At 48.6% G+C, this 24,588-nt stretch overlaps 1 protein-coding gene across 20 annotated transcripts in view; it reads left to right on the top strand.

Annotated features, from left to right (window-relative positions):
* RBFOX3 (RNA binding fox-1 homolog 3) overlaps positions 1-24,588 on the top strand; it is a 458,629-nt gene that overhangs the window by 428,940 nt on the left and 5,101 nt on the right. For 17 of the 20 annotated variants that reach the window (XM_077328155.1, XM_077328150.1, XM_077328145.1 and 14 more), the window contains 9 exons: positions 9,585-9,839; positions 11,002-11,142; positions 11,822-11,875; positions 13,545-13,637; positions 14,623-14,683; positions 15,063-15,116; positions 15,570-15,702; positions 20,934-20,973; positions 21,875-21,939. In XM_077328155.1, coding sequence (XP_077184270.1) covers positions 9,618-9,839; positions 11,002-11,142; positions 11,822-11,875; positions 13,545-13,637; positions 14,623-14,683; positions 15,063-15,116; positions 15,570-15,702; positions 20,934-20,973; positions 21,875-21,939 — 863 coding nt within the window. In that variant the 5' untranslated portion in view covers positions 9,585-9,617. Of the gene's footprint in view, positions 1-9,584; positions 9,840-11,001; positions 11,143-11,821; positions 11,876-13,544; positions 13,638-14,622; positions 14,684-15,062; positions 15,117-15,569; positions 15,703-20,933; positions 20,974-21,874; positions 21,944-24,588 lie in introns of those variants that run through there. The other 3 variants (XM_077328139.1, XM_077328143.1, XM_077328159.1) reach the window with 3 other exon arrangements.

The raw sequence follows: 24,588 nt of genomic DNA, 5'->3' as shown, positions 1-24,588 counted from the left end.
CAGGTTGCAGCCTTTCCTACCACCTCCTTTTTAAAAAAAACAACAACAACTGGATATGGCAGGGATTGAACTGGAGATCTTCCATGTATAAACCTGGCACTTTACCAAAACAGTGTCTGAGATGTCCTCCCCTTCCCCCCTGAGTTTTGCATCCTCTTTTCTTGTACTCTGTGAAAGCTTCTAGAGCAAAAGTCTAATTCGGTATGGAATGGGAGGACAGGTCTGCGACTATGATAACTGGGGTGGGTGTTCTTTTGTCTCTCCAGAAAAAATCAAAATCCGTAAAGGTAAAGGTATCCCCTGTGCAAGCACCGAGTCATGTCTGACCCTTGGGGTGACGCCCTCTAGGGTTTTCATGGCAGACTCAATACGGGGTGGTTTGCCAGTGCCTTCCCCAGTCATTACCATTTACCCCCCAGCAAGCTGGGTATCATTTTACCGACCTCAGAAGGATGGAAGGCTGAGTCAACCTTGAGCCGGCTGCTGGGACTGAACTCCCAGCCTCATGGGCAGAGCTTTCAGACTATATGTCTGCTGCCTTACCACTCTTGCACCACAAGAGGCTCTCAAAATCCATATTATACCTTAATTTATTGAGGCCAACCAGAATGATGCAAAAGCTTACCAAATATTTTAATCAGAGTCGGAGTTATGAAAATTAAGAAATAAGGGAAGAAAACAATGGATTTTCCAGCTCTGGATTATAGGAGAGTGTCATGCCAATCTTTGGTGTTCAGTGCTGGGAGGCTCACAGACTCTGGTTTAATTGCGGTAGGTGCTGGATTGCACCTATGCAATCAATGGAGGGTCATCTTATTTGGGAGGAAAAACAGAGTCAGGCAAGTTCCAAATTATCCTTCCAGACTCTTTTGTTCCAAAAACCTGGAATGGGGATGGGATCCTTCATACTCACTACATAGATCTGCTAGTTTTTAACTCTAACCAGTTATATCAAAAGGGAAAGGAAGCAGCAACTGGGGATCCTGATGAGGAAATGCCATTTCCACCATCAAACAATGTGAGAAGGAAGGGATGCTTACCAAAAAAAAATGAAATTGGAAAGTAACCTGATCGGTTTTCTGGACAAAGTTCAGGAGATGGATGAGCCATATCCATTAATATAATATGGCAATATTTACATTACAAGCTCCTGAATCTCAGCATACTGGAAATCTACCATATGTTTCTCATCTAAATGTTTCCTGAACGCAGTATGTGGGTTTGTTATTTTTAAAAAACAAAATCATCCACATTAAAGCCTTCAGAAGAGGTGACATACAAATAGAAGGACATGCCAAGATTGTGGAAATCTGTATGACTCAAGTCTTGAAAATTACAGCTTTCTTTTGAAATATTTTAGCTGGCTTCTAACCCATACTATTGGAGGGAAGAGGTATTTGTTTGTTTGCCGAAGGTATGAGATAATACTAGACCAGATACAGTTCCAAAAGTCATAGAGAGTAGCTTTATTCAGGACTAGGGGCAAAGGTCCTTGCATTTAGGAGTACGCTAGACGGACTCCCTCTCCACCCACACCTGGGTAGCCCTGGCGAGGCTGCAGCTGGGGCTGCTCAGATTGGCTGGAGCACTGAAAGGGATGAGCTCCCTTCCCTCTCCCCCAGTCAGCCCAGCTGAGGACTGGTGAGGCTGCGCCTGGGGTGGCTCAGGCTAGCAGGAGTGGGCTGCTCCCCCCCCCAGGCAGCCCTGCCAAGGCCACGACTAGGGCTGCTGGGGATGGTGGGAGTGCTGGCAGGGACAAGCTCCCTCCCTCTCCCCACCCACCTGGGCAGCCCTGCTGTGGCCTGTCAAGACAAAGGCTGGGGCTGCTCAGGGCAGTAAGAGTGCTGATGGGGGTGGGTTCCCTCCCCCCCCCAGGCAGCCCTGCCAAGGCCTGGCAAGGGCGTGGCCAGGGCTGCTCGGGGCAGTGAGTGCATTGGCGGGGACTGGGTCTCTCCCTCCTTCCCTCCCACCAGGTGAGAGCGGCCGGCAAGGCTGCAGCCGGGGCTGCTGGGGGCACTGGGAGTGCTGGTGAGGATGGGCTCCCTCCCTCTTTCCCCTACTCGGGCAGCCCTGCCAAGTCCTGGTGAGACCGCAGCCGGGGCTGCTCAGGGTGGGGACGAGTGCTAGCGGAGATACTCTCCCTCCCTCCTTCCCCCCACTGGCCTGAAATCCCAAACCCTTCTCCCCCTCCCTCCCAGCTCCCATTCACCACCTGGCTGGCCCTTCTTCCCCACTGAAGAATGTGGAGCGGGATGCAGCCAAGGGCAGGACATGCTACCTGATTGGATGGATGGCTAATCAGGGGCAGGACCTGATTGGCAGTTAGGAAATGAGTCCCAACTCCTCCCACGACCCCATTCCTGTTTTTTTATGGTTCATGCAATGATCAGTCTTTCCCATTCTGTGGCCACAATCCAAAGATTTTCCCCTGCATCGTGCATATAGGAATAACGGTATCCCATTGCTGAGTGTGAAAGACAAAAAGGCCTGTGCATTCACTGAACTACATCTACCAGAGTCAGAGTCAAGGTTTTCTTCATAGATCTAGATCATGGCACACGGCAATCACCACAGTGAACTTTTCCAGTTAAATATGATGTCTCAAACCTCACTTCCCATAAAAGCAATTCTCATAAAACCATATGATGCATCTGTTCCAAGTATATGGAAAGCACAAATGACATGTGTGTTGGGAATTAGCACAAAACACATAATACCAATTACAGACTTTGGTATTCTTTGCCCCGCTAAAAATTCCTAGGCCTTTTTCTTTAACTTTAAAGGATTATGCTTATCACTGTGTGGACTGCTTAGCATTTGTTAGGGATTCTCTGTCCCTCTCCTGGAAAAGATTTTGCATTAGTTCAAATCATTTCTCACAGAACAGACTCTTAAGAGTCAGCTACTGGAAACCAGTTATCACTAGTGTGGGACCTAACTTGTGGCATTCTGTCTCCCATGCTTTTTAATCCCTGTGTTAGGGCTCCCCAACATGGTGCCCATTGCCGTTTTTGGTGCCTGTCAAATGTTTTTAGGAAGCAGCTGCCACCACAGCATAAATATCTACACTGTGTTACTGAAATTAAGCTGTGGCAATCATTTTGTGGCTGGTTCCACCTCTTCTAGCCACCGCTCTGTGGCAGCCATTCTGTTGTTGCACCCAACATATTGTGTTGGAATTCCAAATGGGCCTGCAGACTCAAAAACTTTGGGGACTTCTGCTCTATGGAAAGCTCTTAGAGCAAATAATTCCCAGCTTTGAGGTTGGTTGTCTTCAAAACGTGAGTGATATCCCCCAGGCTCCTGGGGGTACAGCAGAATTCCTAAATGCCTGCCTGGCTGTTATGGTGAATTGGCTACAGAGAACAAACTTAAACAAAACCTTGGAAAGACAAAGGTAATGTTGGTTGTGAAGGCAGAGATCATGAAGAGTATTGTGCTCTCCATTTTTGATGGAGTTAAGCTGATCTTTGCTGGGATTATTGCTGGAGAAGTAAATTAATGCAGCTGTACAAAAGACTTTATCCTAACTCAACTTAGTTCATAAGATAGCCCCTTACCTTTATACAGCTTAGCTATTCCCCCGAATCCATGTCACAGTGATATCTAGACGAGGCTGCTATAATGCACTGTACATTGGTCCCCACTCAAAATCAATTTGGAAACACACCAGTTGGTTCAGAATTCTGCCTCTCAACTATTACCTGGAGCTAGATGGACCAGACATATGACTCCCAATCTAGTCCCTCTACTGGCGGCCCATCAGTTATTAGGCTCAATTTAAAGTATTGGCTATCATATACAAAGCCCTTCATGGCCTTGGACCTTCATATCTGAAATCACTTCTTCCCCTAAGCACTACCATGACAGCTTTGTTTATCTGAACAAGATCTGCAGGAACCAGCGCAGCAAATGAACAAAATAAACTGCCCACAGATATGCCTTCGCCATTGAGACTCCCGCCTAATGGAATGGCCTGCCTGAGGAGGTCTGGAAGGCTCTCACTCTTCAGTCTTTCCACAAACTATGCAAAACTGAATAATTCAGGAGATCTTTTCTACACAGGGATGTCTGAGCTCAGTTGTACCTGGCCCCTCTGACACTCAAAAGAGAGTCAATAAGGACAGCATCCACCACAGCCTCGGGCAATGGCAGAACTTCCCACCCCCAGGGTTCACCTGGCTGGGTTTCCAAAGTGGAGCAATGGAATCAACAGATACCACCTGAAAGCTGCTCCGGTGGAAACAGCCCCCAGCTGAGCATGGAGGCAGGACCTGTGCTGGTCCATATACAGTCCATGGACTTTGGAAGCTGTGGCTTCTACAGTGCCTGAGGCCCAGGATCAGCTGGTAGCCACCGAAGTGACAGGGCGAAGGCTGTTGGAGGACTGGACATTCACATTGGGCCCAGCCCCCATTCTAGAAAGGCAGCAGCTAGTTCCACCCCAGCTAAGCTTCCACGGGAGAGGCAAGCCAATTTGGGGGGTGGGTTGTCAAATTATCTGGAGTGAAGGAATGGGAGGCAAGGCTGCAAAGGCTGGAGGGGGGTAGTAAGGAGCTGATAGGCAGAGGTTGAGGAGGAGAGATGCTGGGGAGCCCAAAGCACACAGAACTGAGACCCAGCCAGGAGTTGGAAGTGAAGTCACTCCCTCCCATCCCATTCTGAGGCCTCTTGCTGCTCTTGGCAGCTGAAGGGTATGGCAGCTGAAGAAGGCAAGTTCATGGAGGGGCAGGTGGGGCCTGACAAGGCCATAGAGTTGCACTGCAGTAAATGATTACTTAGGTTAATATTACTGGGTTTAGCTTACTAAAATTAGGATCCAGCTACGTAATTTTCGCACCGTTTAATGTGTCATATGATTTGCGAAAACATTTTTGAAGGAAATGGTCTATCAAGCATCCGTGCTGCCCCACCGTTTTGCCCCAACGGAGAAGCCTAATTTGTGTCTCTTTTCTGGCGCATCACCCACCCCGTTCAATGCTTTCCTTTCCAGCAAACAAGATGATTGATGCAAAGTGGTTTCAGGTAGCGTCGTCTAAGTATGGATGCACCTCTGTTTCCCCACCGTACCTCCCAATGCATCAGGTACTGACACGGTACAGAAAGAAACTGAGTAGTACTTGAGTGATTTTGCCAATCTGGAACTGTTTTCCTCATGCTCTCTGTGTGTTTTTCTTACTTTGTTCCTGGTAAGAAGGCTTTTTGATATCCTCCAGTTAGTAGGCTACAGCAGGGAATAAAACATGCGATGGACAAGGCCTGGGGTGGAAAGGTTTCTCTCTTCCTGCAGGGGAAGCTGCCTACCCAAGCCTGTCCCACTGTGATCTTGCTTTGTCATAAATTAACCACACACACAATTAAGAAGCCTGTCTCTGCTCCGGGAACTGCAGATGTATTTCATCCAGAGAGGGAGGGAGAGAGAGGCAATGCTGTGTGAGGGCTATAAAGCATCTGGGAGCAGTGCTTGGGCTCCAAGCTGAAGGGTTTGTGGCTGTTTGTCAGCATAAGGAACAGGGACATGGTGTGGCATGGGAGGGGGGCAGAGGGGAGCAGTGAAGTGTGAAGCACTGTGTTTGTGGGCAGCAGAGAGAAATGGTGATTTCAGAGGGAGAGGGGCTGTAAGTGTGAGAGTTCCTGTAAGAGGGTCGGTCTCTGGGTGTGTACGTACACCCTTCCACAGGTCCGCAGTCACATGTCACCCACCTTGCCCTCTGGATTGTTCCCATTACACAGATAGTGTCTGTACTGGCAGCAGCGAATGGCAGGGATATCTCAGAAGATCCACCCCATAATGTGAGAGAGCCACTAATGAGCTGATCATACGTTATGACTCTCATGTGGAGCAGCTGCCGTACAGAGAATGTTTCAAGCAGCTTCCCACATGGCAGTCACAACTTGTAGAAGTCAGAGGTGTGCTGATTTTTGCTTTGGGAGGGAAGGCATGTTCTCATTACCCTAATTTTTCTCTCCTCAAGCGGAAGGGTACGGGAGACCACAGTGGGGGCTCAGCCATCCTGTACTGCCCGCTCCTGCTGAATTACTGTTAGGCCTCCAGTCATGAATCCAGGGGCTGCTGAAGTCAGCCTCATTTTAAGACACAGCCCTTGGCTGATCTTTCTTTATCATTTCTTTAAACATAATAAAGTTCAAGTTGCATACAGACAACTCACACCCTACTGGATTGGCGCTCAGGAGAGTCCACGCTCTCATGGAGAGCAAATGATGGGTCTGCCCCACCCCAGAATCCTGATCTTCCTCCTCCTCCTCCTTCTCTTCCTCCTTGCTCCTGGAAGAAGAGCCCCCTCTGCTGGCCCTCTCCCAAAGGTAAGCTGGGCCAGAGAGTGGGATTGCCGGGAGGGAGGAAGAGGCTCGGCCTGCCATCCAGCCCCAGCACACAGAGCGTGGCCTCTAAGACTGTCCAGGATCCTGAGGCTGGGGGTGGGAGAAGGGGTCCAGCCCCTCCACAAGCTCCATAGGATCAAGCACGGCCTTTGCGCTCTCCCAAAACGGGTGCAGGAGATGCAGGAAAAGCCACTCACCAACCCCATAGGGGCTGGCATGGCTTTTTGGTGCCATATACAATCTTACCTTGCCACAGCCAGTAGAGAGAAAATACTGCCCTGGGGCCCATACCACTTCTATGCAAATAAAGAAACACACAAAAAATAAAACAACTGCACGACTGTGGGAAGCGTATTGTATAAGCTGACCATCCGTCCCGGCTTCCGCGCGACACTCACACCTTCCAGGACATTGTCTTGCGTCCTGCCCGGTTAAAGTCCCGCTTCCACCTCCTCTTGGCCATGGCCCAGCTGGAGCCCTCTCCTTGACTCCATCCCTCCCTGCCCCCCGGCCAGCAGGATGGCTGGCAGTGGCACTCTGCCCTGGCTGGCCCTGTGACTGGCCTACACAGGTGCATCAGGCAGAGGCCCGCCCTCAGTCCCCCCCCCCGACCTGCGCCAATGGAGGCTGTGCAGGCACACAAGACGGGCTCGCAGGAGAGGTACACGGGAGGCAACGGTGAGCCCAGTCGGAGCAAGGGAGGGAGTCCGCTGCCGCCGCTGCACTGCACCCCACCTTACGGTCCCTTCAACTCGGGTCACCTTAGTATTGTAACACCAAGGAAACAAGCTGCAAAAGAATCAAGACAGGGCAGCAGGGCCAGGGTCACTGGAATGACCTTTTCCAGGGCCATTTTTTCCATCAGTCTGCCTTCATACGTGTGCAGACTGATAGGTAGAAAGCCCGTTAATATAAAACAGAACCCCTAAAACAGAAAAGAAGTCTGTGCATTCCTTCCTTATTTCATACAGGGCTCTTTTTTGGACTCACCCCTCAGTTTCCTCCGAACTTCTTCAAGAAGTGGAGTTAAAATTATTTGCCTTGTGGAATAAAAATGGGTTATTGGTTTCAGAATAACCTGAGTATTTGGACTACTTGTGGCCTCCCGGCCAGGAGACATACTCAGCCGTCCCCACCCTGCCCAGAAGACCCCCGAAACCACGGGTGTTGGAGCCACCCACACAATGCCCAGGCCAACAGCAAAACAACCAGCTGGCTGCAGGGACAAGCCCCTCGTCAAACTACCTGGAGCGGAGAAGACGGATGGGACCTGGGGGAGGAGGGGGAGGAGAAGCTACAGAACAACAGAATTCAAAACTGGAGGAGGAGATGGAGGCGGATGCCCCCCCCCCTTCCCCAGCGGGGAGGAGGAGTCTGACTTGGACAAGGACATCCCATCCCCACCACCCATCCGGCGCCCTCCAAAAGGGGGAATGTGCAACCCAGTACATTAGCCAGTATGGGGAGCTCTACTCACCGGGGCCCCAATGGCCCACACAGAGAAAATTAATAATCTTAAACAAAAAAATATTTGGTATAGGAAAAACACAGTATAAATTCAACAAATACAAAGACATAAAAATCACATGCTAACATAGCTAAAATATTGACAGCAGGGGGATGGTAAATGTTCTAGGTTAGGAAGGAATTTATTTAGAAACTTGCCTAATGCTTGTGAGGGTAGTTCTTTTCTCCACCTTGCAACAGTACTAATCCCAGCCACAATGCATCTTGCAAACGGGCCCAGGTAAACCCCATGTTTTCTCTCTGTGCGCATCTCTCTCTCTCTCTCTCTCTCTCTCTCTCTCTCTCTCTCTCTCTCTCTCTCTCTCTCTCTCTCTCTCTCTCTCTCTCTCTCTCTCTCTCTCTCTGGAACCTGCTCACATTTTACAGGAAGAAAGATCAATTTCAGGTACATTAGGAATCCAGACCTCTTGAATAAATCAACAGATTTTGCTTATCATTTCAGGATAATCTGGTTTATCAGTTTGATCCCAGCTGGAAGCCAGGAGTGGGGAAACTAGATGGCCTGTGGGATACTGAACTGGATAGCAATAATCAAAATGGTGATAGGTTTCCATACACATTTCAGAGTAAAGGTTGTCTCCAGTCATCAGCTAACAAATCACAATATAATAATTTAAATAATAAAATACACTGTAATAAAACAATCCATTAAAATTATAGGCAACAAACAATAAACATCCAGCAGTTGATAGAAGCCCTCCATCCTCCTTGGTCCAGGAAGTGTGAACATCCGGTTTCCCAGAAGTAGTTAATTTTGCCATGATGAGATTGTGTGTGTGTCAATCTGCTATGATATAGCATGTAGTGGATGCACTAGCTTCAGCCAAAGCCTTGGCAGAAGAACTCTATTTGACAGGCCCTGCAGAGTTACCGTAGTTCAGGCAGGACCCTGATCTCACTAGGGAGCTCATTCCACCAAGCCGGGGCCAAAGCAGAAAAGGCCCTGGCCCTGGTCGAGAGGCCAGATGCACCCTCTGGGGTAAGGGATCACCAGCCTGCTGCCATTTGCCCAGAATAATGCTCGTCCGGGAGGACTCAGATAGGTGGTTTCTTAGATACATTGGACTTGGACCGCAGATGGCCTTATGAGCAACGTATCCCTCCACGGATATACCATGACCAGGCTGTGTAACATTCCTTGTGTTTTTAATTTAGCCATAGAAGCTGTTGTCCAGTACAGAATCCAGCATCCCAAAAACCTATGCTTCCTTTTTTTTTTTCCAAGTCTCTACTCAAAGGAGCTGTTTTTAAAAATCACATGTATGGGTAATGCCTGGTGCAGTTTCCAGAGGAGCTGAGCAGAGCTTTATTCTTTCCCACCATCTTCTCTGTGCCTTCCCTACCTCCCAGCAGCCCACCCCATGGCCTTTTTCTCCTTTGATTGTCTCTGTGTTTGCCAAAAGATTTCAAGTTCCCTGAAAATGAAGATAATGGTAGATAGCTACAAATGTCCTCAAGTTGCTTCAGGATGATTTTTTTTTCCTGGCCTCAGAATTTGGGCTTCCGTGATGCAGAATTTGGACTACCGCCTTTCCTTTTCACTTTTAGCACAACCCAGCACTGACTGGCATGTAGAGCCAGGGATTATAGCTGGGAGCTAAAATTACTCCGAAAGAAGTCCTCAGTCTGCTTGCTGATGTGCCGTGACCAAGATGACGATTTCTCAATAGGTTTTGGGCAGTGAGTAAGCATGTTTTCTCCTTCTGTATCCTCAGGGCAACCAGGACGCCACGGCTCCGCCTGACGCAATGGCCCAGCCCTACCCTCCAGCCACATACCCCCCACCCCCACAGAATGGCATCCCTGCAGAATATGTTCCTCCGCCACACCCACACCCCGCACAGGACTACTCAGGGCAAAGCACGGTACCTGAGCACGCCTTGACTCTCTACACGCCAGCACAGAGCCACCCCGAACAGCCGGGCACTGACGCCAGCACGCAGTCCATAGCGGGCACACAGACAGTACCGGTAAGTGATTCCGTGGGAAGACAGCCCGAAAAGGGAATCGGCTTTGGCACGGAGAGGGCCTGGCGTGTGCCGGGCAGTTGTGGAAAGCATTCCGCACAGGGAAGAAGGAAGGCAGTTGTCTCTGCACGAACGCAGAACAGAAGCAAGGGGCTGGAGAATTCATGCGCAGCCTTGGGTGTGAAGCCCCAGGAGAAGCTTCGGGTAGCTGGATAGGTGGAGGGAAATGAGGCCCACCAGGCAGCACGGCTTCACAAAGGGCAGTTAGGAGCAGCAGGCCACACTGCATCTCTCTAGCCCTCTTGTCCACAGGATGACAGAGACCGGGAGACAGCCAGGAATTTATGGGCCAGAATTGATATGAGGGAGGGCTGGAACAATCGGGGGCTTTGTGCTGCAGGAGGCAGGTCTGTTGAGGCTATGGTAGCACCCTTCTGCCCCCATGGGCATTTGTGGCTCAGCACTTAAGTTTCCTGGCTCCCCTCTTGTCCCTAATCGCTTGTAATCTACCTGCTTGGCAGTTTGCCAATCCCATCCTGCCAATGATGTGGTTGTAATGCAGCTCAGCAAGGAAGCGCTGAGTGTGCAGTTCCAAGCTGCTCCTCAGTCCCCGAGTGCCAGGCTGGCTTTTTGCCACCAGCCAGCTAGGAGAGCAAGCTCCGGCTCCCCACGTGTCAGGCCAGCCAGCCACCATGGAAGCCGAGAGCCCAGCAACCCTTTCTCCCCATCCACAGATGCATCTGCTCTGTCCCAGCCCTTATCACACTGTCTCACCTACAGGCATTGCACTTCGGAAGTGCCTCACAGTGCATTAAATGCTGCAGTTGGAGTTGGAGGAACTGTGGTTTTCCAAAGACAAATGAGTGAACAAGAGGAGATTTGACCTCGAGAAAGTGACGCCACTTGGCCACTCCTGCATGACCCCTGCTCTATCTGTCATTAAAGGATAAGAAGTCATATTCAGGCATGTCGGCAGATGACTGCCCCTGGTCAGGCTTCTGAAGGGCTGACCCCCCCCCTTCTAAACCCATCTGTGACCAGTAGAACCCACCCACTCATGCCTGTGCACCTATTTGCCCATTGCAAAGTGTGGCAAGAAGCATGTCTGTATGCTGATGTTTGAAACAGTGCTGAAGCCATGGTGGAAATGTCTCCCCTCCCCCAGCAGACAGATGAAGCGGCACAGACAGACAGCCAAACGCTACACCCGCCAGACAGCGGCTCCGATAAGCAGCAGCCCAAACGGTTACATGTTTCCAACATCCCTTTCCGCTTTCGGGACCCTGACCTGCGGCAAATGTTTGGGGTAAGTCCTTCTCGTCCACACCTAGTGCTTTCACGTGCGTGCGTGCCCCAGGGGGCTCAGGAAGTATCCTGGCAGTGGTAAAGGCAGACCCGAGGTTGTGAAGACCCAAGCTTGTCCCCAAGCCCATGCAGCCTGACTGACCGAACTCTCTACAGTTCCTTTGCAAACAAGCGAATCCTCAGCAGGTCTGCCTTGCAGAGCCATGGGTCTCATGCAGGGTCTCTCACTCTCTGCATCCCCTCCAAGATTTGCTTTAGCTCCTGGGCTACGCCACACTATGTCAGGAGTCCCCTCCATTTCTCATGACTCTGGGCCCCGGCAGAGTGACATGCCCGACTAGCCGAGCGTGTTTTTAAACTGAGTGGCTCTCTGTGCTGGGACATGAAGTGCACAGGTGATGCTGAAATGCTGAGGGATCCACCCTGTTGTGGATGGGCTCCCGAGGGATGGAGGTGGGACTCAGTGGGCAGCGTGAGAGAGAAGAGGCGTCAGGTCTGAGGATGCTTCTGCCTGGGCCCCTGCCCTTCTGAGACTGGCCTCTGATTCCTGCCGCTGCCTGAGTGCAGTGCCCAGGGAGTGTGAGTGAATCGAAGCAGATGAGGCCACAATGCTAAGACAGAGTGCAATGGGGATGTTTGCCCGTGTCCCATTTTCACCATCCATTTGCCCTTCTTTGCAGCAATTTGGAAAGATCCTGGATGTTGAGATCATTTTCAATGAACGTGGCTCCAAGGTGGGTTCAACCTGTCGGTGTCTGGTAGGGCCTTAATTTCCACCTGGGCACCTCTTCCCGGTGGGCTCGCCTGCCCTCGCACCCTTCCTCCTGCCTCACTCACTGACTCCCGTCCCTCCCGTTCTCTTTGCCACTGCCTCTCAGGGCCTCAGTTGCCCAAGTGTTTTAGCTGCCCCTTTCCACCTGCACAACTCCGCAGCCATGTTTTAAACAGCCTTTTGACATGAACTTTCCACCTTAACGCTGAGATGCAGAATTGATGGTCCTTATTGTAAAGGTTTTGCATTCTTCCAATCCTCAATTCATAACAGCATAACTTTTTAAGGTGATAAACTAGCAGCCGCAAGCTTATATAACCATAGCAATTCAAAGCAGGAGAAGAGCATTCGATCGTGGCGTAATGAGTAATCATTCTCGCAGAGGAAAAGCAGTATTTTACATAGGGCAACTTGGCACACAAGGCTGAAGGCTTCAAATACCGGCATGCTTCTATAGTTGCCTTTTTAAGAAACAAACACCAAAACGTTTTTGACACGGCCTGAACTTTATTTCCCTGCAGTTATGAGACATTCAGAGTTTGATAGGATTTCAGATTCCTTCCAACTAGTAAAGGACTCTCAGGAAAAGACAGATATCTTTTACAAAGACTCTCACAGTGCTGTGAATGCACCTCTCTTTCATTATGAGCGGCTGCAATAGATCAGCAAAGTGTATGCTCACGTATGCTACAGCTGCTGGCTGGTAGCTCTGTTACTGCCGCCTCATAGGGACAAAGCCCCATGGGAGGGGGGCGGGGAGAGGCTGGTCTGCTTCTGTCTCAGGCAAATGAGCACCGAGCAAAAGGGAGCTCTTAGATGCAGGTAGCTTCCTTGCCCTGCCACTCCCCCTGCATGCAGGCAATAGCACAGCTTCTCCTTCGCCTGGAAAGCAAAGCACCCACAGCCTACTTCTTTTCTGAACCAAGGGGCAGGCAGGGAACTAGCAGTCAGGGCGTGACCAATGGATTTAGTATATTCTAGAGTTGGATTTGGTAATCGGCTACAGCCAAATATAGATAAAAAAAGGGATCGCCAGCCCTGGTGCACAACACTGTGAGCCTCTTTTCCAAGTCCTGGTCAGTTTCAGAAATGGCACTTAGTCCCCTTAAAACGTCTTCCAATGGCCTCTTTTCATCTTCCAGAAAAAGCAATCCAGGTCTAGATGGATTCCATTGCAAGTACCAGTAGCACAGCCCAGAACATGCCTACATCCATTGCCCTCTAGGGGCCCATGGCCTGCAGGTGTGATCGGCACCCCGCCATTGCCTGACCTGCAGCTATCACCTCTTCGGAAGCCTTATTCCTCTCCAGCCATACCCTATTCCATTCTCCTTCCATTGCCCCTTCCCCACAGCCCTTGGGTGGTTTGGGAAGTCCACATTCTGTCTCTTCTCCCAGGCCCTGGGAGTTTCTGTCTCTGCTGCTCCTTACTCACCCCCTTCTTTCTGTGCCATCCCTCCCTCCCTCCCTCCCACCCACCTACCTCTTTCTCTCTCTCTCTCTCTCTCTCTCCCCCCCTCCCTCCATCCATCCTTTTCTCCTCCTTGCTCTTTCCCTTCCCTTCCCATCTCTCTCTCTCTCTCTCTCTCTCTCTCTCTCTCTCTGTTTCCCTTTCTCTCCCCCACTCACAGGGTTTTGGGTTTGTAACTTTTGAAACTAGTGCAGATGCCGATCGGGCACGGGAGAAGCTGAACGGCACCATCGTAGAAGGACGCAAAATTGAGGTGCGGCCAAGTGCACTGCCTGCTCTGCTTCGGGCACTAGAAGCCAAGCCACGTGTGCTCTCCTCCACCCCACCCCTCTTGCCTCCCTTCTTCTTGAGCCTCACAGGACAAGCAGGCGGGCCAATGGATGTTGCATGCCCAGAGGGTGAGAGGGAGGGAAGGCGGGATCTTTTCCACAAGCAACTACTGATGGGGGCCAGGCATTCTGGCCAACCCAGAGGAAGTAAGGCCCAGCTGTAGCGGCCATGGGCTCTTGCGATGCTTCAGCTGTGCAGGGAAGATTTGCCATTTGGCTTCCGTTCCTTCCAACCTTTATTTAAAATATTCAATGGTAAATGTAAACAATGCAAATGACAAATGGCTTAGTTTTATCCTGGGACAGCCAGCATGGCCCTTCTTGCTTCCACTATTGCATAAGGATCATGCCTGCTGTGTAAGGTGCTCCTACCAGAGTTGCTTCGTTCTGATAAGCCAAATCTGTGTGGAAGGGAAGTTGTGCTGTGGTGATCCAGACATTCTCTTTCACTCGATCTCCTGCAATTTCGCTCTGGGGTTGGTTTCTTATGTCCTCTCTCGTGTGGCATTGCATGGTCTGTCTGTCAACTGGTACATCCACTGTGCATGCAGCCTGGGCAGGGCCCTGCATGTTAGTGATGAATGTGACACAGGGATTGTGTAGGGGGAAGTTTCAGGAATGTGCCAAGCCTACAGGGGGTTTTGAACTCTTTTGCATCTTTCCCATGCTCTGCAAGGGGCTGCAAGGTGAAAAGTGGAGGACATTATGAATGAAGTGGCGATCGTAATCAGCGGTCAGTGGGTCGAGAAGCAGAGCATCTCCCATGAGGATGAATTTGATCCGGGATCCCAAATGGTGTTTGTGAATCCTGAAACTTTCCTTGTTTTACTAGTCCCTTTATATCACGAGAAGATTTGGTCCAAGACCTACCTATCCATCACACACTTTCTCTGCTCTTTATCTACTCAGGTCAACAATGCCACAGCACGGGTAATGACAAACAAGAAGTCAGCTAATCCCTACACAAATGGTAATGGGTTGGGGAGGGCAGAACTGGGGAGGGGTTGATTTCTGCCAAACTAGCAGTCCCTTTGATACATTGGTTGACCTCCATTTCTGTTTTCTGGAAAGTGGAGGATATTCAAGAAGTGCAAGATATGTGTGGCTGTAGAGCCTGGTTTTGTGATATATTCTGGGGGACAAGAGTGACCAGACAAGCTAAAGAAACTGACCTAGCAGGTCTCAGCCTCCATCTCTAGTGGGCCTGACATCCATTGTTCCCGAGGGCCAGGGCTCTTTTTGTCAGGCTGCCAGCCCTTTGTCAGGCATACAGGAAGGAGGGATGGAAGTAGAGAGCAGGTAGGACCTAAAGGGTGTTCTCATGTTAACTTGGTTTTTCTCCCTCCCAGGTTGGAAGCTGAACCCTGTAGTGGGCACTGTCTATGGCCCTGAGTTCTATGCAGGTAAAGTCTGGGCAAGAACTGCTCCTAGGGAATCTTGGGAAGACCATGGAGTTTCACAGCAGATCCTAATTATTTCTTGTTCTTAATATGCAGCTGTCTGTTGCTGCTGGTGAAAACCAAGGGGGAAAGGAAGAGGGGGAGTTGATGGATAGAATTAGGGCTTCAGTAGGACAGATACTGCATGGTGATACTGGGGACCTCATGTTGGGGGGCAGGAGGATTGGGAGTAAAAGGATTATTCCAGGTCAGTGCATAAGTCAGAGATGGAAGAGAAGGGGGAGATGTCTCCCAATGGGCTGCAAATCCTCCTTTGCAGCCCATTGGGAGACGTCTAAAATCCTTTGTCTGCCAACCCCTTCACCCAGCCCCCAAAAATGGACATTAAATGTTTAAATGTGTTCTGGCCTATTCCTGGGCAGTACTCATGGGAATGTCTTTCCTTCTCTCCTGCAGTGACAGGTTTCCCATACCCAGCCACAGGGACAGCCGTAGCATACCGAGGGGCACACTTACGAGGAAGGGGCCGCACAGTCTACAACACGTTTCGGGCAGCTCCTCCACCACCTCCCATCCCCACTTACGGAGCGTGAGTATTTGACAGCAGCTGGGCCTTTCGGGAGGGGAGGGTGAACCGCTTTAGCAGGAGCAGGGGAACTTGCTTGGTTGACAAGTGTCCTGGAGGGCCTTTGGTAGAGGAAGCCTGCCCCCTCTCACACCTCCCTCAACCATGGCAGCTCCAGAATCTGCCTGCCCCCCACCCCCAGCACTCACACACCTCTGCCTCACCAGCGTGGCCCTCGCCCATCTACCCTCTGCACTTGAGGAACTGCTTGATAGAGATGGAGAGGAGGGACTCCCTGGAAGAGCTAGGCCCAAATCCTTGCAGCTCAGATAGACAAAAGAGCAAACAACATAGCTCATCCCAGACAGGTAACCCTCATTTCCTTCTGTCCTCCCTGTCTTCCATCCCCTGCCCTACCTCCGTTCTCCTTTCCTCTCCCTCTTCCTTCTCTCTTCCTCCTGCCCTTCTAGCCAGCCACCTCCCAGGCACATTTCCCAGCCTGCTCCTGGCAGGGGAGGGGGGACTCTAGCCCTGCCTTTCCTATCATTTGCCCGGCCAGTCCCCTGCAGGAGGGCATGGAAATGGGATTGTGGTGGAACTGCACGTCATCCTTCTCTCCTGAGGCAAAAGCGCATGATGGAAGTTTTTGCTTCTCAGGGATGCCAGGAAATACTTTTAGGACTGCATCTCTGTGTGCCTGATTGAGAGAGAGATTTTCCGTCCTTATTAAATAGTTGCATTTTAGTGATAGTTCTACAAGTTAATATCAGTGAAGAGTTTGAATGGAGAACTTTTATGTTTTCCATTCTAAATTAAATCCTTGATGCCTGTATTTAACTAATATGATATGTTTTACCAATAAAAATATATTAATTCAATTTCATGAAGGCTGCAATCCTAAGAACACTTTCCTGGGGGTAAGACCTGTTGAATGGAACCAAGTAGGATTCTGAATAGACCTCTTAGGACTTCTCTCTATAGGATCAAGCCTAAAACAGGAACTCCCATTTTATTAAATGGGGGCTGCTCTGGGAACGGGTTTGTAGAGTTGCAGCCTCAGTTGCCTATAATCACTCCAAAGTCTTTAATTGTTTCAGCAGAAGGAGATTAAATGTATTCCCCCGATGGCAGAATTATTAAAGGTTTTTGAATTCTGAAATGGGCCGTGGCAGAGGTGCTGTAAGGAGGGATGTCCCCATGTTGCTCCCAGCCTTGTCTCTTCAGGCAACTTCTTACAGGATGAATTAAAATCATACCAGCTGATGCCTCTTATTTAATGTTGTCTGTGCATTAGGGAATTATCAAAGGAAAGAGGTGAATATTTTAGATCAAAAGTTTTCCTTTTCCATACAGTATTCTCCCCCCCCCCCCAATCTTGGAGTAGCTATGAGAATTAACTCACGTAGGGATGGGCACAAACCAGCTCTAACAGTCCAGGGTTCATGAACTGAAGCACTGAGCTTCTATGAACATTCAAGGGCTTTTTGATGTTTAGTGGAAGTTCATGAATTTCCAAACAGATTGTTTCCGCACAATGAAAATGTTTCCAAAATGTCAAAGCTTCCAGTCTGGGGGCTGCCCAGGTGAAGTTTCCCTGTGAGTCTGGTGTCAATGGCTTCTTCCGTAGCCATTCCATAGACTCCAGTAACTGCAGCTATCTTTTCCAGAAAGAGCACTTTGGTGGGGGTCTGTAACTGGACCTCAGAAATGTAATCTGCTTCCAACATGGAGATATTGTAGAGGAGTGGGCAGCAGGGTCAGGTTCCCTGTGTGTTTGGTGTGCACAGCTTGCAGGGGGCCCATTCTGTACACTTTTGAACCAGCACCTGACCTTTCCCCGCAAAGTACTTCCCTGGGGCATCTTATTTGAGGGCCATGACCTGCACATAACATGGGAGGGCATGTAGAGAAACATCGAGGGAGGTCCCCTGCAAGCTTAATGTCTCTAGTATGCACAGAGTCCATTCCATGCAGTCATGAACTTCCTGAACCAGTGCCTGTCATTTCCCCAGAAAGCACTTTCTTGGGTCATGTTCCTGGGGGGCCATAACTCAGGCCCCATAAATCCAATCCTCACCAGACTTGAAGGGCAGGTGGAGGAAAATCAGTCAGAAATCTTGTGTACATTTTGTGTCTCGAGCATGGGGTGTGTGGCTTCTAGTGCATGACAAACTAAAGTGATCCATTTGGTGCCTAAAAATTGTGGCTCATGAAATGGGCACACTACAGACCATGAAAATAAACTGCAGGTTCCCAGTTAATTACAAGTGTCATTCATTAGATTTTTTTAAATGATCCATTAGCATGTTGTGGCCACATTTAGAATATTTTGTACACTTCTTCTTCCTGGGCCACCTCATCCCCCACCCGATTTCAAAATAGATTTTGTGAAGCGAAAAAGTTTATCAACCTACAAGAAAAGGCTCAGGGGACTCAGGCATTTCGGTTTCAAAGAGAGGTGATTAATGAAGAGAGGGGAAACAAGACAGACGTTTGTAAAGTTATGCGTGGCTGAAAACTGATTTCAAAGAGCACTCTTCTCCCTCTGCTAGAATTCTAGAACTTGACATTGATGGACAGCACAGGGAGACTGACAGGGCCTTGGAATGCCTCCAGCGCTGCAGTCCCAAGCACACTTCCCTCCAAATAAGCCCCATGGAATAGAGTGGGACTTACTTCGGGGAAGACATACTTAGGATTGTGTTTCAAGCCATCTGGGTAGCCCTGTGTTGGCCTGAATAGAATCATAGAATCATCATAAAATCATCATAGAATCATAGAATCTTAGAGTTGGAATGGGCCATACAGGCCATCTAGTCCAACCCCCTGCTCAACGCCGGATCAGCCCTAAGCATCCTAAAGCACCCAAGAAAAGTGTGTATCCAACCTTTGCTTGAAGACTGCCTGTGAGGGGGAGCTCACCACCTCCTTAGGCAGCCTTATTCCACTGCTGAATAGCCAAGTACAAAGACTGTAGTATTTTCCAGTCTGCAGCTGCCTTTTGGATTTTATTTATTTAGATTTATTTATTTAGATTTTCATGGGTATCACGTTGGTTCAAATGATTGCACTATTGGTGTGATCCGTTCACACTTACATTGTCCTCCTGTCATAGTCTCACGACCCAAGGAATGCAATCCACAGTTCCCTTCAGAACCCACTGACTAGAGTCCCAGGCAGAGGAACAATACTGAAGTTAGTCTTCATTGAGGAAAGACCAGGAGCATCGGAAAAGAGTCACAGTACAGGCAAAATAATTGTCATGGATGCTGTCGGTCTGAGGGGCTGGGGCCTTGGACCCCCGTCCCCGTAAAGGAGTGGGGAAAGTCCATTCCTACAGAATAACAGTTTGTGAGAAAGCTAGAGACATCTAGTCTGTGCAGCACCCAGGTGCCAAAATAACTGCACAGCCACTACATAGCATGTTTACATTCTGATTATAAACAAGCAATAAGGCATTACCATAACAAACCCAGGCTCTCCACATCAGAGCATAAAGCATAAAGATACCAGTTGGGTGGGGATATTGCCAGGGGATAATTGCCAACTCCAGCCCAGGGGATTAACACCAAGATTGACATGGCCTAAGACACATAGTTCCCTACAGTTCCCTTCAGAGTTAAGCAGTATCACTTGATAAATCTGTCAGTGTCACCCAAGCCTGTCCCAGAACACATGGCAGGACATGACCCCCTTACATGAGAGTAACCTTTTGGCTTTAGCATGCCTACTCTGGTGTAAAGCAAGGGGTGGGGAATGGGATTCAGGGCATTCAAAATAGGGCAGTGTCCTTCCCCTGCAAATATGTGTATCTTCTTCAGTTTCTCTGTCTCTCTCTGCATTGTTCTGGTAAACATCTCTAGAAGTGGGTTTTTAAGGGAGTGGAGTTGAACAATCCTTATTATTCCGCCTTGAAGTTTCTCTGAGTCAACTTCCTGTATAAGCTGAGCTGCAGGAGCTGGTGTCGGGCCTCCCAATAAGACTGTTTGTTTTGGAGCAGGTACCCTCCAGCACTGAAACATTTCATAGCTGGCATGCAAATATATTTTAAAAGCTCACCGCCCAAACCCAGCCTTTCCGGGCAGGCTTTGGGCAGCAATCCATAAGGTGGTTCCAAGCAAGAATCTTGCAAATTCATTCTGCAGAGGGGAAGGGGGCATACAGGGGGAAACTAGATTAGGAAAGAACAGAGGAGAGGGGAAAAACACAAGGAAAGGCCTGGACAGCACAGGGATGTTAACAAAGTTGTCTGAACACAAGAAGTGACATTGGGAAATTAAGGCAATCTGGAAAATGCCTATGATACTTTTTCCCTGGGCTGTTTTACTCCCCAGTCCTCACCTGCCCTTAGGCAGGGGAAGCAAGCTAGAGGACAGTATCCTCATTTTCTTCTTGGAGGTGATTCTGGAGCTCAATAAAAAGCCACCTGGTGGGGACACACTAGACTTCTGACCATATCATTGATAAATCCTAATGCCATGCATAATTAGGTGGTTGGACAACGTAGGGTTCCCCATTCTGGAAGTGTCTTGGTATGCCTGATTTTGTGAGTAGCATCCTTTGCCATTTTATCTGGGCATAAATATGAAATGTATAATGAAGTCCTCTAGCATTAGGTAGGTACCAAACTTCTTAGGCTTTCTGCAGAAAACACTCCGTTTACATGCTCTGTTCTAAAACTGATTATTTTGCATCTTGTGGAGAGCAGAAGTGGTGGGATAGCAAGAACCTACATTACTCTGGCAGCAAGAGAAATATGGGTATACTTGGGACATCTGGGAGCCTATGGGGAGGAAAGCCTAAATAGAAGCCATGCAAGTGGGGGCAGATGGTCTGGGATGGCCCCAAATCCCCCCCTTACTTTCAATACCCTACAGGCATGCAGTTCAGAAACTTGTGTATCAAAAAAAAAGGATATAAATGAGCTGAAAGGTAGCATTTGTGTGAATTCCCAAATATATGAAATGTGTCTGAGGGTGACTGCTCTTCCTTGGTCATCCCACTCACTTGTCAGGCAGATCACCCCATCTGCCAGATGACTTGCACAGCCCCTACTGTCTTCTAGGCAGAGAAAGGCAATTAACAGCAACTAAACCAACTCACAGAGGTTGATTTGGTTTCAGGATTGGGGCTGTCCCTTGTAATAAATTTGCAGCCCGGCAGAATGGACAGAGTGCTTCTTCAAACACAGAAGTCACAGTTGCCCTCTCTCTCTCTCTCTCTCTCTCTCTCTCTCTCTCTCATTTCCTTTGCAGAGTGGTTTACCAGGACGGATTCTACGGTGCTGAAATTTATGTAAGTCCAGCTCTTCTGATTGCTCTTGGGGATCCTTGTTTATGAAACATACACAGCATTTTAGTTTCAAGTCAGGGCTGTAGTCACTCGTGCCGTTTACTTCCCATTCCCTCCAACGGTGTCCACGGCTGATAAATGTGCATGCTGCTTCATGGAGGTTATATTGGGTCTGGCAAATTGCACCTGCTGACTGGGTTCTGAACTGGTAGGGACAGTGGGCAATCCGCAAGTTTGTGGAGGCCAAAGAGACAGAGCACTACTTGCATGGCTCCCACAGCTGCGTCTTCTTTTTGTCCCGCTGCGTGGCCAGTCATCATGAAAAAAGCTTCAGAAACATGATTGTAGGAATGCTTGGAATCAGCTTCCCTGTGCATGTGCTAGGAGGGAACCCGTGGGAAGAAGCACCTTGGATGCAGGGCAAGACAATGACCTAGGGCTGGGGATTAAGGCTGCGTAGGTATGATACACCTGTTCCCTTTTACATCTGCTCCCCCAGAGGGCAGAATTTATTTTCTGGCCCAGTGTCAGCAGGCTGTATTACAGCCGCATTTCCCCTCCATATTTAAAGTGCTCTGGGCAATATTTCAGGCAGGCTGTGACGGATTTATCGAAGGTGACATCTCGTTAACACTGCCACCCACCAGGGAGGTGACATTCTCTCCTCAGCATGTTTAATTTCTGCAGGTTAATGTTAGCAAGACCCCCAGGGAATGCTAATGAGACTGGCGTTGGGCTAGTCTTGGAGGAGGATACATGACTCCCTCCTGGGCTGGGCTTGTGCCTGGTGTGCCCCATTCCTTGGCTAGGCCTCTTGGCCTCTTGGCCTAGGCACCCCCTCTCCCAACTGGCAGGGTAGGCAGGTTTCTCATCTTGAAGGCCTTGTTTCTCTTGCTTGCTTCAGGGAGGTTATGCAGCCTACAGATACGCTCAGCCTGCGGCGGCGGCAGCAGCAGCTTACAGCGACAGGTAAGCAACCTTGTGCCTAGAGAACAGCATTTCTACCAGATGGAGAACTGATCTTGCAGTGCATGTCCTTGTCCCCTCCACACGTTATCAGCTGGTCTCCAGGAGACAGGGATTAAGAAGAGAGCCACCATTTAAGGGATCTTCTCCAGGAAGTGGGGGAGAGGCACCGTCTTTGTCTCTGGCAAGTACCTGTTTAAAATGCCTCTAAGTCATAGGAAGTCATGTGAAAGTACCGGTGTGTCACAGCAGTGAAGAGGGCAAAGGCTGAGTTTTTACGTCGTCTGTTACTTAAGTTGAAAGAGATTTTAAGTCTGCTACTCTCCAATATGAGAACAACAACAGTGGCTCACCTTATAGGACTATTCAAAGATTACTGAAACAATGTGTGTGAAGTCATTCCAACACTTTGAAAAAGTGCTGTATAAATTATTTATTATTATTATTATTATTATTATTATTATTATTATTATTATTATTATTATTATTATTATTATTATTATTATTAAGATCCCCTGAGCTTTCCCTGCTTCAGGCCTTGACTATTGAATATCTGTCAAGTTATAGCTTCATTCTCCTTTTGGAATGCTGATCTAAGAGCGCTGAAATTCAGCTCCCCCCCCCTTTAAAATAATTTCATTCTCTTCATTCATATTATCCAATATTGACAAAGGATCTGCTCCAATCTTACTAATTTTCACGTGGAGCCAGAAATCTATTTCATCTTCATTTCCTACATTAAAAAGTAGTTATTTTCAGTTTGCACAGGGGAAGCCTATGGCTGCCTCCACTAATCCCCCAGGGACAAAAAAGTCTTGCTAATTCTGGTGTAGTACCGTATTAATTAACTGATTATGGTTCAGTCTTCCTTGTTACAACGTCGCAGCGTTGCAACACAATAACCTTGTTAAAAACAAACAAACACCTGGGGTGGGAAGTGGGGAGGCAATCGAGTCCACGGAATCCTGAAAGGAAGGGATGCAATTAAAAGAAAGGTGCAAGCAAGCACCATTTTGGGAAGAAAAAATAAAAACCCTTTTGGAATGGAGATGGGAGCAAAACATTATGGGAGGCTGCCTCCTTCCAACCCCAATGTGGAAAACATGGTGAACAAACAAGGAAAGGAAAGCCCAAATGTGGAAAGCAGAGTGCCAACTCACAGCATCCAATCAAAGTCCAAAGTGAGGCTACAATGAGGTATGTCTCCTGATGTGGAAATGATCCCTGTTCCATGGTTATATGAAATCTTCAAAATTATCAATTTCTCTCTCTCATGGAATGGCAAAATTGCTAGTTTCTATTATGTTGGCTATAAAAAAGAAGGCACATCTCAGATGAGGGTCTCCTGCAACCTCTGATGGCACAGATGTTACTTCCCATGTTTTCCTCCCACGCCTCCCTCCCGAGCCGGCAGGGAAGGCAATGAGTTGGTAGGAGCCACCCCATTTATTAGCTCTGCCCACATGTTGACAAGCTTTCAAACATCGCAGTAGCAGTATGGGAGAAGGCCCCTGGGAGCTGCTCTTATGCTGCAGCAATAACATTAGAAGGCTGCTTTGGCCCAGTTCGGAAGGCTGGGACAAGAAATGAAAAGCTCATGTGGTCTGGAATTGCCTCACATCCCTTGAAGGCTGATTTTAAAAGCCCATGGGTTTTAAAGACCTTCTCCTTAGTGAAAAATGGCATCTAAAATGCAGGCATCAAGCACACACACACACACAAGGCTCTCAAGGATCCCAGTCAAGCACATGAACCTGTGAATAGAAGCCAAGTTGCAGATCTCAGCCTGTTAAGTCTAGCATTGTTTGTGAAGAGGTTTCCCACCCCCTCAGCTTTGGCCATTTCTTGTTATGTTTCTGAAATGCAGCACCCTCTCCTCTTTTCCTGCCCATTCCACGCCACTGCTGTTTGAACACTCCCTCCCTTTGAGATTTTCTTTCTAAGTAGCAGGTTGGGGTTATCAAGATCCTTTACAGTTTGTGTTAGAAATGTCAGATAAGATTATTTAAAACTTTGTGCAATAAAGCTGGCTTTTTTGTGACCCATTAAGCATTTAAAATATATTCCTTTTAAAAAGGTACTTGTGCAAGTTTCATCTCTATTAAGAACATTCACATTGTGGAAGTATTTAAATATATTCCTTTCCTCCAGTGCTTTTTCATAGGAGGAGTGACTTGGAAGGCTGTAGTGTGAAATGGCTTGGGACTCAATGTTTGTAAAATCAAACCCAGTAAAATATAAATATATGTTTTTAATTTCCTTCTACTTTATTCCCTAGGGCCAAATGGTTTTCAGATTCTTTAAAACAAGTCTGTTTTCGGATATAACTGATAGAAGTTGTCCCAGACTTTAACTCTCCGTTTTAACTAAATGCTAGACAGCTAGAGCACATGAGAGCCTCTTGTAGCGCAGGGTGATAAGGCAGCTGACATGCTGTCTGAAGCTCTGCCCATGAGGCTGGGAGTTCGATCCCAGCAGCCGGTTCAAGGTTGACTCAGCCTTTCATCCTTCCGAGGTCGGTAAAATGAGTACCCAGCTTGCTTGGGGGTAAAATGGTAATGACTGGGGAAGGGAATGGCAAACCACCCCGTATTGAGTCTGCCATGAAAATGCTAGAGGGCGTCACCTCAAGGGTCAGACATGACTCAGTGC

The sequence above is a fragment of the Paroedura picta genome, chromosome 3 (genome assembly GCF_049243985.1).
Source record: "Paroedura picta isolate Pp20150507F chromosome 3, Ppicta_v3.0, whole genome shotgun sequence".
NCBI classification, from domain to species: domain Eukaryota; kingdom Metazoa; phylum Chordata; class Lepidosauria; order Squamata; family Gekkonidae; genus Paroedura; species Paroedura picta.
Note: the sequence above shows the minus strand (reverse complement) of the source record. Positions and strands in the feature narration are given on the sequence as shown.